The sequence below is a fragment of the Cynara cardunculus genome, assembly GCF_001531365.2.
Source record: "Cynara cardunculus var. scolymus isolate 2C chromosome LG 11, CcrdV1, whole genome shotgun sequence".
NCBI lineage: Eukaryota > Viridiplantae > Streptophyta > Magnoliopsida > Asterales > Asteraceae > Cynara > Cynara cardunculus.
In genome coordinates, this window is record NC_037538.1 from 11,989,380 (window position 1) to 12,007,105 (window position 17,726).

Sequence of the window (17,726 nt, forward strand, 5' to 3'; positions counted from 1 at the left end):
AATTGTTTAATCTTGTGAAATTGTTTCATATAATACTTTTTTTGATGAAGTTGTTTCATATATGGTTGTGAAATTGTTTCATATAATACTTAATGAAATTGTTTCATATATTTCTCTATAATTTAAAAACTGTTTCATGTATTTCTCTAAAATTAAAATAATGAAGATGATAATATCTATGATTCACCCTCCACAATAAAAATAATTAATCAACCTCTCATAATTACAAAAAAATGAACAAAATGAAAAATTGTGATTGGTTGAATGAAGTTTGCACGATTTGTACAAATTGAGTGGTTTGCATTTGATCGTTCCCCTATATATATATATCATAATAAATAAACTCTCATCATTTTCATAAATATTTCAATTTATTGGGTTGCATTAGTTGTATAAATATGATGAGTTGCATTTGAAACAATCTCTCTCTCTCTCTCTCTCTCTCTCTCTCTCTCTCTCTCTTATAATCATTTGAAGATCTCATCTATGTGATAATTGTGAGAACTATTATCATAAGATATTGTTTTACATGATTTTTTTATATCCAAGGCTAGAATTTAGTATATTGATTAACATATATTTGTTTTTCATAATGTGTTTATTTCATATGTTTTCGGTTCTTAATATTAAATATTTTAGTTGTATTTTTTGTTTCACAAACACATAAATATATATGTTCAAATTGTGAAACAAATATACATGAAATAAATACATTGTAAAAACATCTAATAAACATATTATAACACCTTTAGACATAACATTTTATAATTTGGTCCTATAAACTTAAACTTTATAAATTATTCTATTAAAATTTTTAAACATTTTAGACGTCGTATAAAACAAATTTTGTTATAATATATTGTTATTTACACATCATTCCTAACAATCAACTAATTTTTGAATTCATGAAACATAGAAGGGAAATCAATCATGCCATCATTTATGCTTTCTCCTAAATAAAAAGATTCATTAGTCATTAAACAAATTCTAGAAACTAAAGAACCGAAAATGAAACTATAAAATAATTTTCAAACCCTGATTAAGAAATTTCAATACACATGAAGATAATACAACTACAAGGTGCGGTGACTCCAAGCTACCTGTAAAACAGGTCATCTTGAAATTAGTCGGCTCGCATAGCGGGTTGGATATTCATGTTAATCAAAAAAATGAAGATAATGCAACATACAAACTGAAAATCCATAATTAATCCCAAAAAACCAACACCCTTTTTCAAATCTTCCTTCTTTGTAACGAGGGTATGTAATTACATATATTCTACTCAAATACATCAAGTAAACAATCTAACAACAGATTCGAAAACGTGTGTAAAATGATCTTTATATCTCGTCTTGATCGTCCGACTCAACCGACTGATGCAAATATTCCCATTTGTTTTCTTTTAATCACTGGTGTGTAGGGTATTGCTGAGGAGGATATTGCTGAGGTGGATATTGTTGATGAGTGTATTGCTGAGGAGGATATTGTTGATGAGTGTATTGCTGAGGAGTGTATTGTTGAGGATATTTTTCTACATCAACATTGGCATGTGCTGCTGGTAATCCGATCGAAGGATGTGTGGTCCTTTGTGCAGTTGAAGATAAGATGACGATATAAGCAACAATTCCTAAACCTGCACTTAAAAGAGCTAAAACAGCTCCTGCTGCAAAGATTCCAGGTTTTGGAACGTAACATGTTATATAACCATATGAATCAATCTCTCCTCCTTCTCTATGATTCAGCCCTGCAGCTGCCAACAGTAAAAGTACGGCCCCCACTGAAGCTACCCTGGATGTTCAAGGTCATGGCAAGTAATTAGTTCTATTTATTTACTAATTAATGATATAATTAATTCACGAGATATACATCTATATATTATGTACGTACCATGAGAGTACAAAAAACAGTTTTGAAATTGGGGTCGAATTAGGACCACTTCGACAACAACCAGACCCGCCAAACGAAACACTTATGTAAATTCGTGCAATGATCGCGAACACGGCTGCTACGATTCCAAGGGCGAGAGCTGGACTACTTGGATAAACGCATGTATCGTCCACGATATAAATTTCAGTAACCTGTATACATATATACATGCACCATGCCCACAATTAATACATATATCATTATATAGAATCACAAAGTTATTCTAGTTTTAGTTTAACTAAACCAAGCTATATATATATATATATATATATATATATATATATACATATATATATATATATATAGATTTTGATTGTTACCTTAACCCTAGTGACCTCCCCTGCAAAACCCATGGCTGCCGATATTATTCCGAGCACGGCAGTTATTGCGCAGTACAGTAAATCTTTGCTCTCCATCTCTAAATTCTGTATGAAAGTATGGAGTTGTGCGTATGAAGATTGAAGGCTGTGTAGATGAAGAAAAGTTGTGAGGGAAACTGCATGTATTTATTGATGGATGATATCATCAAGATTGACGCAGACTTTGACTAAAATATGCAAATGGATACTAGAAAACAAAATCTAAATTCGAATTTATGTCGACCAATTTTTTTGTCAACTAATTTTCTTAATAATATGGGCTTTATTTTATTATTTATTTAATTAGTAGTCGACGTGTTTTTCTAAACCAAGCGTTGGTAAATCAAGATTTTTATTGACAAATTAGAACAATTAATAAATCAGCAATAAACAAATTGATTTAGATTAAATTCTAACTTAAATTAACAAACCTAACGGTTAATAAATAAAATTAAGGAAAATCGATTGTCAACAATTTCAAATTAACTTAACATTTTATAGCATTACAAGGATGTATGGCTCAGTTGATAACAGAACGGAATGACTTTACCCAAATACAAGACAAACATGGGGTTTGATTCCAACCTCGCCCCCTCCCTTCCCGCTAGCATCAACCGTTGAGTGGGTCATGTGACCTCACATTGTTGTCCTTGGAGCCAGATTATATGTAGAGCCGGTTAGGGTTGTCAATAATTAATTTTTTGTCTAAATTAACATTTTACGGTTAAGAAGGATTAACAATTAATAATGCATAAATAACAAATAACAATTGAAAATATATAAGCAATAAGATAAATGACTAATTATCAGTAATAATAAACAAAAGGAACCAATAACAGCGTATTTAAGAAAAAATCTTCAAATAACAAACAGAGAGAGGATTTGAGAAGAGTACTCTTGACGGCTGGGGGCAAGGGGTTGACGAGGTTGGGGGCACCATTTTACGAGAGGTAGCAAGATTCCTTTTTTCTTTCTTTTCCCACCAAGTTTTTGGCTCTCCCTTAATTCCTTGTATTTAGGGAGGAAAAAACCGTATCCGTGGAGAATCCGATATCCAAACCCCACTTTGAGTGGGGATTCCAAAGGTGTCCAAGTAGGTGAACATCTGTGAATTATTCATGATGAATGATACAATATTTATAATCAATGATAAATCGATACACAACTCTTGATGAATAATACACATGCATGATAAATAACTCATGAATGTATAGGACAGTACGTAGCACGTTCTTCTTTGTCTCATAGTTCACAACTTAAAACCAGTTTCCAATCAAACCCGTCCGTATATGTACTATTATAGTTTGTTTATTGACATGCCATGATAATTTAATATAAAATACATTTAAATAAAATTTAAATTTAGTATAAAATACTTTCAGTGAAGGAATTCTAGATGACTAATGGGCCATTTATTAAACACTTACTTGGTAAGTGCTTACTGGATAAATTTCTTCATCGGATAAATATGAGAAGGGTCAAGAATCTTACCGGGTAAGCACGATGAGAAGGATGAAGACTCTTCCCAGTAAGCGAGGACGACGGCTCTTACCCAGGTAAGCGCTTACCCAGTAAATTGTTGCATTCGATATGTTTTGATATACAAAAATCTTTATGCATCAAAATAAATTATAATGTTGACTCCTATATATAAGCAATTGGGTAAACGACCCCTAAATCTTAAAAATGAAGTCGACCTCTGTATCCACTCATCCCTCCCCGTTGACTATTGGTGATAAGTTGATAACACATCCTACTTATTGAGCAAACGTTTCTGTCCTTACATTCACACTCCCCGTTTCCAAACCCAAATTGACTTCCTATTCTAAAATTTGAATTTGCTAAAGAAGATATCGAAAAAACGATGCTATTTTAGATGTTTTGGAGTTTGAAAAATGTTTATTTTAATAATTTTTCTTTAAAATAGAGAAAAAAATGAGAAAGAAAACATAGCATACATATTCAAGATGCTCTAACCATTTTCTGGTTTGGTGTGTGAATCCGAATTCTATTCACATTTTATTTGTACAAAAATAGATCAATTAAGAGGCTGTTTGTCAAATGCTTACCGGTATGAGACATTACCCTCACTAATTACCTTATCGTATAACATTCTCAGTCATCAAAATGAATTGTTGGTAAGCGTTTTTAACCCAGTAAGTAGTTATCAGGTAAGAGTATTTTCCTCATTTACCGATTATCACTATCGGTTCTTGCTATTCTTTTTATTAGGTAAGATTCTCAGTTTTTTCCATGCTCAATTGGTAAGGTGGGTGACATCGATAAGCACCTACTTGGTAAGTGTTTAATAAAACGACCCCTAAATCTTCTCGAGACTTTTTTTAAGACTGAAAAAGAAGACCAAGAATTATATACAGCTTTACTATATAAGAAAGTATTTTGTCAAAAGTTGTAAAATCAATTACTATTTAACTATTAAGTAATTCTTATTAATACATAATTTTATAATTCAGATTTACAAACAATTATTTTATATTCATAACTTTTTAAAACTTTTATAAATTCAAAAAATAATTAGGTAACGTTTGATTCACAAATTCTAAAGAAATCTGATAAAATTGAAATGTTGAATTATTTGACCAAATTATATTCCCTTGTTTGGTAATCCATAATTTTAATTAAAAAATAAATAAACTAAAATTAATTAAGGATAATCATGTGATTTCGTATGTATCTGTAAACTTGATGACATCCTTATCTCTAAAATCACATACAGATGATATGTTAACCAAGATCAAATAATTATCACATTATTATGACAGCAAAATTACATAACGAATATACAGAGTGATGAATGTCGATGTGATTATCGTTGGTTTTCGATCATCACATCGCTATCACATCAAAATCATATTATAAGAGGTCTTTAACTTATCAAATCATTATCAAATTATTATCATGGCAAAATCAGATAATTATCACATTATTATCATGGCAAAATCAGATAATTATCACAGTATGGAGCTTAATCATTTGAGAACCCATTAAATTGTGGTAACCTTGATAACTTGTACATCATGTGTTATTTCAAAAAATACCACAAAATCATCAGATCCATCCGGTAACGACAATATCGGAGCACTGGATAAATGGTCTTTCAACAACTGGAAGGCTTTGCCCTGATCTTCTTCCTATTTGTACTTAACACTTTTTCTTGTTAGCTTGGTTAAAATTGTAGCAATATGTGAGAAATCTTGTATAAATTTTCTATAATACCCTGCCAGACCCAAGAAACTACGAATCTCGATGGGGGTTCTCGGTACTTTCCATTTCTCAATAGCTTCAATCTTTGCATGATCCATTTTTACCCCTACCTCAAAAACCACATGACGCAAGAACTGGACTTCTCTCAACCAAAACTCACACTTGGACAATTTGGCATATTATTTCGCTTTCTTTAGAAGTTTGAGAATTAAACGAAGATGTTCGACATGCTCCGCTTCGGATCTTGAGTATATAAGAATATCGTTGATACATACAATAACAAATTTATCAAGATATTCATCACATATCTGGTTCATTAAATTTATAAATGCCACTGGAGCATTTGTTAAACCGAACAGCATAACCAAAAACTCATGATGTCCATACCTGGTTCGGAACGTTGTTTTGGCAATATATTCGTCTCTAACTTTCAGTTGATGATATCCGAACCATAAATCGATCTTGAAAAAATAACTTGCTCCAACTAGCTGATCAAATAGATCATCAATTCTTGGTAAAAGATAATTATTTTTTATCATCAGGTTATTCAATTCCCTATAATCAATGTACATTCTCATTGTCCCATCTTTCCTTTTAACAAACACCGGAGCACCCCCAAGGAGAAGTACTCGGTCTGATGAAGCCCTTATCAAGCAATTCTTTTAATTAGGTCATTAACTATTTTAGTTGTGAAGGTGTCAGACGATATGGAGCTTTACCCACTGGTACTGCCCCAGGCATCAAATCGATTTTGAATTCCACGGATCGTTCAGGTGGTAAATTTAACCTTTTTTAATTTTTATTCTACATGATTTTATACAGACTTGTTGATAGGTATTTTCTATTTTCTTTTACATACTTTTAAATTAACTTTTTTTTAATTTATTATTATACGAATTTCTTGATTACCCAATTTTATACAAATTTATAAATTTTAAGGTGTTTTGAGAATAATTTTTGTACACTTTTTACTATGGGTGTTCTTACAAACAACTAAACCGCACAAACCACCCATACCGCACCCAAAAGAGTAGTTTAGAACTTACGCAGTGTGGTTTGCAGTTTGCCTTTTTATCAAACCGCACTATGCAGTGCGGTTTGCAGTTTTGAGTTATGAAACTCCGGTTCAAACTGCACCGCACCACATATTTTATACATTTTTTAATTTTATATAACACACATTATGTAGAATCAGTTATTATTTATGTAATATTTTTGAATTTTGTGTTTTGGACTTTGAGTTTGATCCAATATGACAATTTACAATATCAATAAATTAGTTGGACACGTTACAACTCATATGTCCAATTTAGTTTAAAGTTTTTTTTTTACTTTTAGATTAGTTTTAATTATGCAAAATGTATCTAGAAATTGGATCTATTAAAATTCTTTATTTTTTAGACAATAGTCACTCTATCGTTAATTTTACAATATATTTTTAAACTTATAATTATTTGATTGTAGGCATAAAGTGCGATAGGTATAAACCACATAAACCATGCGGTGTGGTTTGATGCAGTTTTGGAAAATGTTCAAACCGCCTATGCAGTGGGCCAAACCGCACCAAACAACATATGCGGTGGGCCAAACGCACCGCGAACACCCCTACTTTTTACAGTAAACAAAATAGCAACTTATGTACACTTTCTCGATATAAATCAATATGCATTTGTATAAAAAATTTGAAGGGCAACAAAATTATCATGAATTTTAATATATTTATTTTTATAAATAAAAATATAAATGATATAAAGTTAAAATGATGAACCTGAAAATTTGAAAAAGTTATATGTAAAGGTTGTCAAGTTATTATTGCCATCGTCAATCATTAATCCTTAAAATATTAACAACTATTCTAATAATGAATATTTTTAGCATAATATCATTAAAAAACTTACTTTTTTTATTTGTAACCTCCGTGCTTTTATAAAACTCATTTTGTTAATTTCTTTTGTTTTATTAATTCTTTTAATAGCTTTAATAACAAATTAAGAATACAAAATCTCATATAATTTTAGAGCATATAAAATGAAACATATATTAATATACGATTTCGTAAAAACATATATAGAACCATAATATTTGGTAAAACTATAAATACAAAAATTCCGTAATCAAACTAATACATAATTATTTTTATAAACTTAAAGTTAAACTGATAATCTATATTTATACAATATTATAAAGTATTTGATGCAAACTCTTAAAAATCATTTTTTATGCATCAAGTACTGTTTATTGATGTATATTACTTAAAATTCAAGATTACAAGTAAAACATACGTATATATAACTTATTAAAGTTTCATGTATGAATTCGTATAATTAACTGCAGATAAACATAAATAAATACTGGATAGGTATCTCATTTTAAATATAAAAGATCTAAAATATATTTATGATAATCATTGAATTCTAACAAAATGTTAATTATTATTTTCATAAAAAAATTATATTATTAAACCAAAAATAAATGACTTAATTATTAAATCTAAATTAAATTATAATAAAAAATTGAATTAAAGAAAATTACTCAAAAAAACAAGAACTTTTAAATATTTAATTTGATACTAAAATCACTAGATTTTTTTAAAATTTTATGATACTTTCAAAATTTTATTTTATTCAAAAAAATAAAAACATTATTGTTTTTTTTGTACCATATAAAATCGTATTATAACATCAACGGAGACAGAATAAAACGAAACATTAAAATCGTGATGTATCTCGTTGTATTGTGCGAGTACCCTTCTAGTTATATTATAAAACATTTGATAAAAACTTTCAACAAATATTTTCCATGCATAATATACTTTTTATTGATCTTTATTATTTAAAATTCAAGATTACAAGTATATTGTGCATAAGTACAACTTATTAAAGCTTCATTTTTGAATTTGTGTAACTAACTGCAGATAAATATCTCATTTTAAATATAAAAAATCTAAAATATAATTAGAATAATCATTGAGTTCTAACAGAATACTTAATTATTATTTTTACAAAAAATTATAAGTTTAAAACAAAAATAAATTAATTCATTATTAAACTTAAATTATATTATAATAAAAAAATTGAATTAAAAAAGTTATACAAAAAACGAGAACTTTTAAATAGTTAACTTAATACTAAACCAATTTAAATTATGATGGTCCGGAGAAATCTCAACCTAACCCAATTCATGACCCAACCCTTGTGGGTTGAGGCGGTTGATGAATTAGTAGTTACATAAATTTAACGAATGAAATACTTAATAAGACTTAAGTTTATAGGACCAAACTATAAAACCAACTATTTAAAAGGGTTACGATAGATTATAGGACGTTTAACAAGTTTTATAATGTTTTTTTTAAATAAATCATATTTTATAGAAAATTTTGAGAAGTGTCATGTAAACTCATTTATTTATAGGACATTTATGTACATATGACACATTTTCAAATAATGTCCTATAAAATAACTAATATCACACTCTATTCTAAAAACGTCTTAGAATTTTGTTAAGACACCAAAACTGTTATATAAACATATTGTAACACTTTAAGATATCAACTTTTTTCGTTCTAAAAAGTATAATGTCATGATGCTTAGACATTTTAGGCATCCTGTTAACCTAATGTTGTCGTAGTGAAATGCTATAACTATTAACATTTTATTTCTATTAAAGTACAACATTAAATGAAAGAGTCCTTGAATTGGTAGATTTGTCAACTAAATGTATATCAACATCGTTTAATTTTCTTCGGCATATTCACTTATTGTTGCAGCAAAAACAATTTCAATAATTTTCTCATACTAAATTCTTTGTTATCATTCTTTGATGGTGAATCTATTTTGGTAACATATACATTTAGCAGAAGAATATACAAACATAAACTCAAAAAACAATATATAAAATTTTACACATTATTGATATTACATCTATAATAAACTAGTATATTATATATAATGTAATTAAAATTTTGTCGAAGTTATATATGTTAGCAGCAGATTGGCGGCTTGGATTACGCCAAACCAACCAAATTCCAACTCTCTTAATTGACGGTTTGACAAATTGACAGATTGGATTCGATAATATAGAAGGGTACTCGTGCAATGCAGCGAGATACATATTGATTTTAATGTTTCGTTTTATTTTATCTCATGTCGATGTTATCATATGGTTTCATGTGGTTTTGAGAAAAACGATCATGTTTTTATTTTAAAATAAAATATAAATTTGAAGATATTATGAAACTTTGAAAAAAATATATCGATATTAGTATTAAGTTAACTATTTAAAAGTTTTTGTTTAGTTGTATAATTTCTTTAATTCAATTTTTATATAATTTAATTTGGATTTAATAATAAAGTAATTTATTTTTTATAAAAATAATAATTAAATATTCTGTTAGAACACAATGATTATCCTGATTATATTTTAGATTTTTTGTATTTAAAATGAAATGTTTATTCATATTTAATTATGTTTAATTGCAGTTAGTTACACGAATTCAAGAATGAAGCTTTAATAAGTTGTATTTGTGCATTATTTTCTTGTAATCTTAAATTTTAAGTAATATACATCGATAAACAGTACTTCATATATAAAAAATGATTTTTAATTTTTTTTGTCAAATATATTATAATATTTTGAATTTTTATTCTCGAGAATTTATTGAACTTTTAAGTTGTTAAGAGTTAAGAGCAAAAGAAGAAGAAAAGAAGTGAATAGTGTTTCCTTCCGTCACTTTGCGGCAAATTTTGTTCCCTTTCTGCCGGTGCTGACAACGCACTGCTCATGTTTAACCCATTTTTCAACGTATGATGATACATCTTATCTAAGAATCATGCTTAAAATACACTCAAAATATTATATTGTTTTTTATTTTTTTAATCATGTTTTCTTCATCATAAATTCAATGCCCTTACCTTCAATAATCCATCATCTTCCTCAAATGACTCGCTTTTCGTTTCTGGGTTTCACAATTCTCTGTTTCTTCCTACCGATTTCTGCCCAACTCCATAACACCCAGACCTTCATCGTCAGGATTCAAAACGACCACAAACCATCTGTTTTCACCGAAGTTCAACAATGGTATACTGCAACTCTTTCAAGTTTGAGTTCAACAAACAGAGATTTCCTCCATGTCTACAAGACTGTTTTCCATGGCTTTTCAGCTTCACTCACTCCTCAAGAAGCTCAACAACTTGAATCGCAGCCAGGAGTCATGGCTGTTTTACCCGACCAAATCCGCCGCCTTCATACCACCCGATCGGTTCAGTTTCTAGGGCTTGTTAATGATCAACCTAATGACCTTTTAAAGGAATCTGATTATGGTTCTAATGTTATTATTGGCGTTCTGGATACTGGTATCTCACCAGAATCATCAAGCTTCCATGATCAAGATCTTGGTCCAGTTCCTTCGGGTTGGAAAGGAGAGTGCATCGAAGGCGAGCAGTTCGCCGGAAATCTCTGTAACAAGAAGATGATCGGAGCCCGATATTTTACGGCTGGGTACGAAGCAGCTATCGTCAACGGCAAATCCAACGGCTCCGCGATTGTTAGATCGTGTAGAGACACCGATGGCCATGGAACCCACACCGCATCGACTGCAGCCGGAAGGCTGGTTGCCAATGCATCGATGTTTGGGTTTGCGGAAGGTTCGGCTGTCGGAGTGGCACCGAAAGCTAGAATTGCTGTGTATAAAATATGTTGGGGGGAAGAATGTCGGGAGTCGGACATACTCGCCGGAATAGATAAGGCAGTCGAAGATGGTGTTAACGTTATTTCCATCTCGATTGGCGGCACTAGTAGTCGGTCGTATGATCTTGATCCGATTGCGATAGGAGCTTTTGGTGCAATGGCAAGAGGTGTTCTTGTTTCAGCTTCGGCTGGTAATGGCGGTCCGGAGTTAGAAACAGTGACGAACACCGCTCCGTGGATCACAACGGTTGGTGCAAGCACCATCGACAGGCGGTTTCCGGCGGATCTTATCTTGGGAGACGGCACGGTAATCACAGGGGCGTCCGTTTCTAACGCCCCCATAGTCCCATCGTCCAAATTCTTTCCGTTAATTCATGGCAGGAACGCATCACAGGGGCGATTCGCCAATTCAAATGCCGCTGTTTGCATGCCGGAATCATTACACAAAGATCTGGTTCGTGGGAAGATCATAATTTGTGATCGTGGCGGCAATGCTCGTGTCAAGAAAGGCGAAGTGGTCAAGAACGCTGGCGGCATCGCGGTGATCGTCGCCAATGTGGCACCTCAAGGCGAAGGACTTGTATCCGACTCGTATACAATTCCCGGCATGCTGATAACGGAGTCTGCTAGTAAAAAGCTTCTTGGTTATCTAAACTCTACGAGAAATCCCGTGGCCAAGATGATCATTCACGGGACTCGATTAGGGGTCAAGCCCGCACCAGTCGTTGCATCCTTTTCATCAAGAGGCCCAAGTCTTGATTCGGTTTACGTACTCAAGCCTGATCTAATAGCACCAGGTGTTGACATCCTAGCAGCATGGCCCAACAACGTGCCACCTAGCGAACAACCATCGGACCTTCGACGGACAAGATTCAACATACTATCCGGCTCTTCCATGTCATGTCCACATGTATCCGGTTTGGCTGCATTACTAAAAGGGGCCCACCCCGATTGGACTCCAGCCATGATCAGATCAGCAATGATGACCACTGCCTACAATGACGACACAGAAGGTAAGCCATTGCTAGACGAACAATCATACAACGACTCTACCGTGTGGAGCAGGGGTGCAGGCCACATAGACGCCGGAAAAGCCGTTGATCCTGGATTAGTATACGATATAACAGCAAACGATTACCTCCAATTCTTGTGTGCAATGAACTATTCAACCCAACCTTTTCAACAACTTGCCCCAGAACCACTTACGTGCAACCGGAAGCAAAATAAGCCATGGAACATCAATTACCCATCGATATCGATCTTTTATGGTGAACCAAGGGGATTATCAGAGCCAGAAGTAGTAGTCACAAGAACAGTAACACATGTAAGCGAAGGTGCATCAAACTACCATGTCATTTTGACCAGCCCCAAAGGTGCGAATATAACAGTAGAGCCACAGACGATGAGTTTTAGTGAAAAAGGCGAAAAACGGACTTTTAAAGTTACGATTGTGTCTGAAACGGTAACAGGATCATGGGGGAGTATGGAGACACGATCGGGTAAATTGGTTTGGACCGATGGGAAGCATCGTGTCGTGTCGCCCATAGTTGTTATGTGGCAACATTTGTTCTAATTATAAATCGCGAATGTGCAATAACATAATGGGTTATCACCTTATCGGTTACGTAACATAAAACAGAGCCGGATTAAGGCTGAACAGCAATTTGCCTCTCCCGTTGTAGCATTGGTTTTGCACTTAAAGCATACCCAAATTATACAAGACTTTTGTTAGTAGTAGCGGAAATATGCAAACAAGCAACAAGTACAATGCGATAAAGTAAAAGGAAATTAAGAGAAATAACCAATTCAGCATACTAAATTTACTTTTCGATTTCTCTCCCGAGTTTTTTTAAAAGTCATTACCTTCACAAGTTCGGAGGGATCAAAAAATAAAAAGAAAATCTAAATATGGTTGCAAATACATAAAAAAAAATTTGTAAATTGATGGGCCCGCAAGTAACACTTCAACAAGTTAGGATATATTTAAACTAATTTACAGATTTGGTCTATGTACTTATGAATATTTTTAGATTTTCATTTTTACTTTTTAATCCCTTCATAAGCTAAGGAGAGGTAGCAATTTTTTTAAAGTTTTAGGAGAGAAATAATCAAGAAGTAAATATATACAACTAAAATGATTATTTTTTTTCTAATTTCCTAGAACAAACTATTAGAGCATTGGAAACAATAAAAACAAGTAAAACTAAGATTGATATACAGTAAAAACAGAAAATAATTAAATACAAATAATTTAATCCGAAAACTCTAGTTTTCTTGAAACATTTCTTATTTTATCGTATTTTCTTAGATTTATTTAATTTTTAATTTATATTCATATTTATCCTTTAGATGATATTTGTTTAATGGGTTTTATATTGCTGTGATTCATAATTAATCTTGAAATTATGAAAATATGATTTTAATCGTGTAACACGAGATTAGTTTTACGAACCAAAAAATATAATAATTCAAACTCATTTGTAATGATTAGAATGATATTCGTACAATACAGCGGAATACATTTCGATTTAATTATTTTGTTTTATTTTGTTTCCGTCGATGTTATAATACGATTTTATATGGTACTGAAAAACCGATAATGTTTATATTTTTTGAATTAAATATAAATTTGAATATATGATAAAATTTTTTTTTTTTTTTTTTTGATATTAGTATCAAATATTAAATATTTAAAAGTTTTTGGTTTTTTATGTAATTTTTTTAATTTAATTTTTTATTATAATTTAATTTAGATTTAATAATAAATTTATTTATTTTTTGTTTAATAATATAATTTTTTACAAAGATAATAATTAGTATTCTGTTAGAATTCAATAATTATTCTAAGTATATTTTAGATTTTTTATATTCAAAATGAGATACTTATCCAATATTTGATTATGTTTATCTGCAGTTAGTTATACGAATTCAAACATGTAACTTTAATAAGTTATACATACGCACAATTTATTTGTAATCTTGAATTTTAATAAGTAATATGTATCAATAAACAATACTTAATGCATCAAAAATGATTTTTAAGAGTTTTTGTCAAATCCTTTATAATATAGTGTAGATAATAGGTCATGGCCGTATTCGAAGCAGACATTCACCAAAATTACCACTATACGAAACTTTAACCTTTCTACTCTATAACATGAAAATACATAAATCCTATAAGTCACCATATATAATTAACTTATGCATCTGTCAACAAAAATATCAAAATTAAAATTATATCGGTACAAGTATCACTATTTTTTTCAAGTTTATACTTTACCTTTGATGATGCTTGAACTCTTAAGTTTTAAAAATGTTACCAATGTATTGCCAACAAAAGATCAAAATAAAAATTAGTTCAAGAATAGAGAACGGGAAAATATGGTCCAAAGATCTAGGGTTTTGAAGAATTAAACATAGATGAAGAAATAGGGTTTTGAAGAATTAAGCATAGATGAAGAAGTCAAAATCATCTAATTTTGTAGGGATATAAATAAGCAAATACTAACAAAGAAATAAAGAATTGATCCTTATCAATATTAGTTAGTTAGACATATATTTAACGGAAATGAATATGGATGAACATTGTGGGTCGGTTTGGGGGAGATAACAAAAAGTTAGAAGCTTTAATAACTTGTACTAATACATCATTATTTGTATTCTTAAATTTTAAGTAATCTACGTTAAAATTAGTACGTTATGTATTATAATTTGTATTTAAGAGTTATGCATAAATACTTTATAATATAAGTATTTATAAACGCTAAAACATGACAGACGGTTTACAATCCCAGCATAGAAGAGTAATCAACCTAATTTGACTTAATTTTACAAACAATGGAGAAAGAGATTTTTCATAATCAAACAATTCCTCGATGCTACCTAAGCTTACTAAATCACCCTTTTCTTTTTGTTTAAATTCTGCGGATATCACCAAGTTCCACTGCCCTTTTACCCTTTCTGCCGGCTTACAAATCCAATATCTATATATACACACATGCAATCTCCAAATATATCATCAACTTCTTCTACATTAAACATGGAGAACAACAAGTCCCATCTGTTTCCATCATGGACTATCATCATTTCACTTCTTACCTTCACCACCATCTTCCACCTCTCAACGGTGGATGCCACCAAAGAAACCGATACATACATTGTCCTGCTAAGCTCTCCCCATAACCGCATCTTTGCTCACTCGGAAGACCTCCAAAGCTGGTACAACACATTCTTGCCCGCAACCGCCGCCAACTCCGATGAGAAACCGCACATGGTTCATGCATATCGTAACATACTTATGGGGTTCGCAGCCAGACTTACCGTCCAGCAAGTGAAGGAAATAGAGAAAAAAGATGGAGTCATATCTGCACAGCCTCAAAGGGTCTTGTCTTTACAAACAACTCATACTCCTAACTTCTTGGGGCTACATCAGAATTTGGGTTTCTGGAGAGATTCCAACTACGGGAAAGGGATCATCATTGGGGTTCTCGACACGGGGATCACTCCTGGTCATCCTTCTTTTAACGACACAGGTGTGGACCCTCCACCGACCAAATGGAAAGGCAAATGTGAAGTTGCGGGGTGTAATAATAAGTTGATCGGTGTTAGGAACTTTGTTACGGCAAGTTCTGGTTCTGCGCTTGATGAAGAAGGACATGGGACTCACACGTCTAGTACTGCGGCTGGAAACTTCGTTGACGGTGCTAATGCTCTCGGAAATGACAAGGGGACTGCGGTTGGGATGGCTCCGCTTGCCCACGTGGCAATGTACAAAGTCTGTGACGAGAATGGTTGTGCCGAGAGTGATATGTTGGCTGCCATGGATGCAGCGGTTGGAGAAGGTGTTGACGTGCTTTCTCTCTCGATTGGTGGACCATCTATCCCTTTCTATCGGGATGCAATCGCTCTAGGTGCATTTGGTGCCATACAGCAAGGGATATTCGTTAGTTGTGCGGCAGGAAACTCTGGGCCGTTTAATTCTACATTGTCGAACGAGGCTCCATGGATTCTCACCGTTGGTGCTAGTACGGTTGATCGAAAGGTAAAGGCGACCGTAAAACTTGGAAACGAAGATTTACTTGATGGAGAATCGCTTTTCCAGCCTAAAGATTTCCCAGAAACTCTTTTGCCGATTGTATACCCGGGGATGAACGGCAATCAAAACGCTGCATGGTGTGCCCCGGGATCGTTAAACAGCACCGATGTCAAAGGAAAGGTCGTGATTTGCATAAGAGGCGGTGGCGTGGGAAGAATTGCCAAAGGACAGACAGTAAAAGATGCTGGAGGAGCTGCTATGATTCTCACCAACGTACAGGCAGACGGCGTTAGCACCGTAGCTGATGCTCATGTACTTCCTGCATCATACGTTGGTTATAAAGACGGGCTTACGATTCTAAATTACTTGAATTCAACTTCATCCCCTGTTGCTACGATCATATTTCATGGAACCGTTATCGGAGATAAATCAGCTCCTCAAGTGACCTCTTTCTCATCAAGAGGGCCTAGTCTAGCAACTCCCGGAATTCTGAAACCCGACATTATCGGGCCGGGAGTGAGTATTCTAGCAGCATGGCCCATCTCTGTCGATAACAGTTCGACAACAGACCCTTTCAATGTGGTTTCAGGTACATCCATGGCGTGCCCTCATCTAAGTGGGATCGTAGCGTTGTTGAAAAGTGCACATCCTGATTGGTCACCTGCTGCAATCAAGTCCGCGATCATGACCACCGCTGATTTGGTTAACCTAAACAGCCAGCCAATCGAGGATGAAACGGAGCTTCCCGCCAGCCTCTTTGCAGTTGGGGCTGGCCATGTTAACCCATCTAAAGCTAGTGATCCTGGACTCGTTTTCGATATACAACCAGATGACTACATACCATATCTGTGTGGATTGGGATACTCAAGTGCACAAGTTATGGCCATTGTCCAAAAACAGGTTTCTTGCTCAAATATATCAAGCATAGCTGAAGGACAACTGAACTATCCTTCATTAACCGTCACATTGAGTGCTGGTGTGACGAGATCTTACACAAGGACCGTGACCAACGTTGGCGATGCTAAGTCATCCTACCTCGTTAAAATTTTCCCAGGACCGGGCATGGGCATTGCTGTGTCACCGGCTCAACTTGATTTCTCAGCGGTTAACCAGAAGCTGTCTTACCAAGTGACCTTTGACACTACAAGCGGCTTTGATCCGACGATTGGATTCGGTGAAGGGGCGGTGGTATGGAACTCAGCAAAGCATTCGGTTAGGAGTCCCGTTTCGATCATATATGTTTAAGTGATGTGAGGATGTGATAGCTTTTCTAACAGATTCAAAAAGGGCAACATTTACCAACTGTTTTCTTCCTTGAATTTCTTTCTTTTTTTCTGGTTTATCATGAACGAGTAAGTGTTCAAGTTGTTTGATCATGAACACTTGAACACAATCGTTCTACACCTTGCTCCAATTCTTTGATACTTGTTATGAAATTTTTATAAGGTGGTAAATGATCCGGTTGAATTCGATTACCTTTTACCAACCCATCAACC

At 33.1% G+C, this 17,726-nt stretch overlaps 3 protein-coding genes across 3 annotated transcripts; 2 read left to right on the forward strand and 1 right to left on the reverse strand.

Moving 5' to 3' along the window:
- Positions 1 to 1,260: 1,260 nt before the first annotated feature.
- LOC112522129 lies at positions 1,261 to 2,419 on the reverse strand. The gene is made up of 3 exons (XM_025131209.1): positions 2,247 to 2,419; positions 1,888 to 2,078; positions 1,261 to 1,788 (listed from the first exon to the last, which is right to left on the reverse strand). Exons 1-3 carry the CDS (start codon positions 2,340 to 2,342, stop codon positions 1,407 to 1,409), a joined length of 669 nt encoding a protein of 222 aa, XP_024986977.1. The 5' UTR covers positions 2,343 to 2,419; the 3' UTR covers positions 1,261 to 1,406.
- An 8,027-nt stretch (positions 2,420 to 10,446) lies between these two features.
- Positions 10,447 to 12,768, forward strand: LOC112522172 (subtilisin-like protease SBT1.5). Its single transcript, XM_025131257.1, has one exon. It carries the CDS (start codon positions 10,447 to 10,449, stop codon positions 12,766 to 12,768), a length of 2,322 nt encoding a protein of 773 aa, XP_024987025.1.
- Positions 12,769 to 15,222: 2,454 nt separating this feature from the next.
- On the forward strand, positions 15,223 to 17,475 carry LOC112521111 (subtilisin-like protease SBT1.2). Its single transcript, XM_025129792.1, has one exon. It carries the CDS (start codon positions 15,235 to 15,237, stop codon positions 17,473 to 17,475), a length of 2,241 nt encoding a protein of 746 aa, XP_024985560.1. The 5' UTR covers positions 15,223 to 15,234.
- Positions 17,476 to 17,726: the final 251 nt, after the last annotated feature.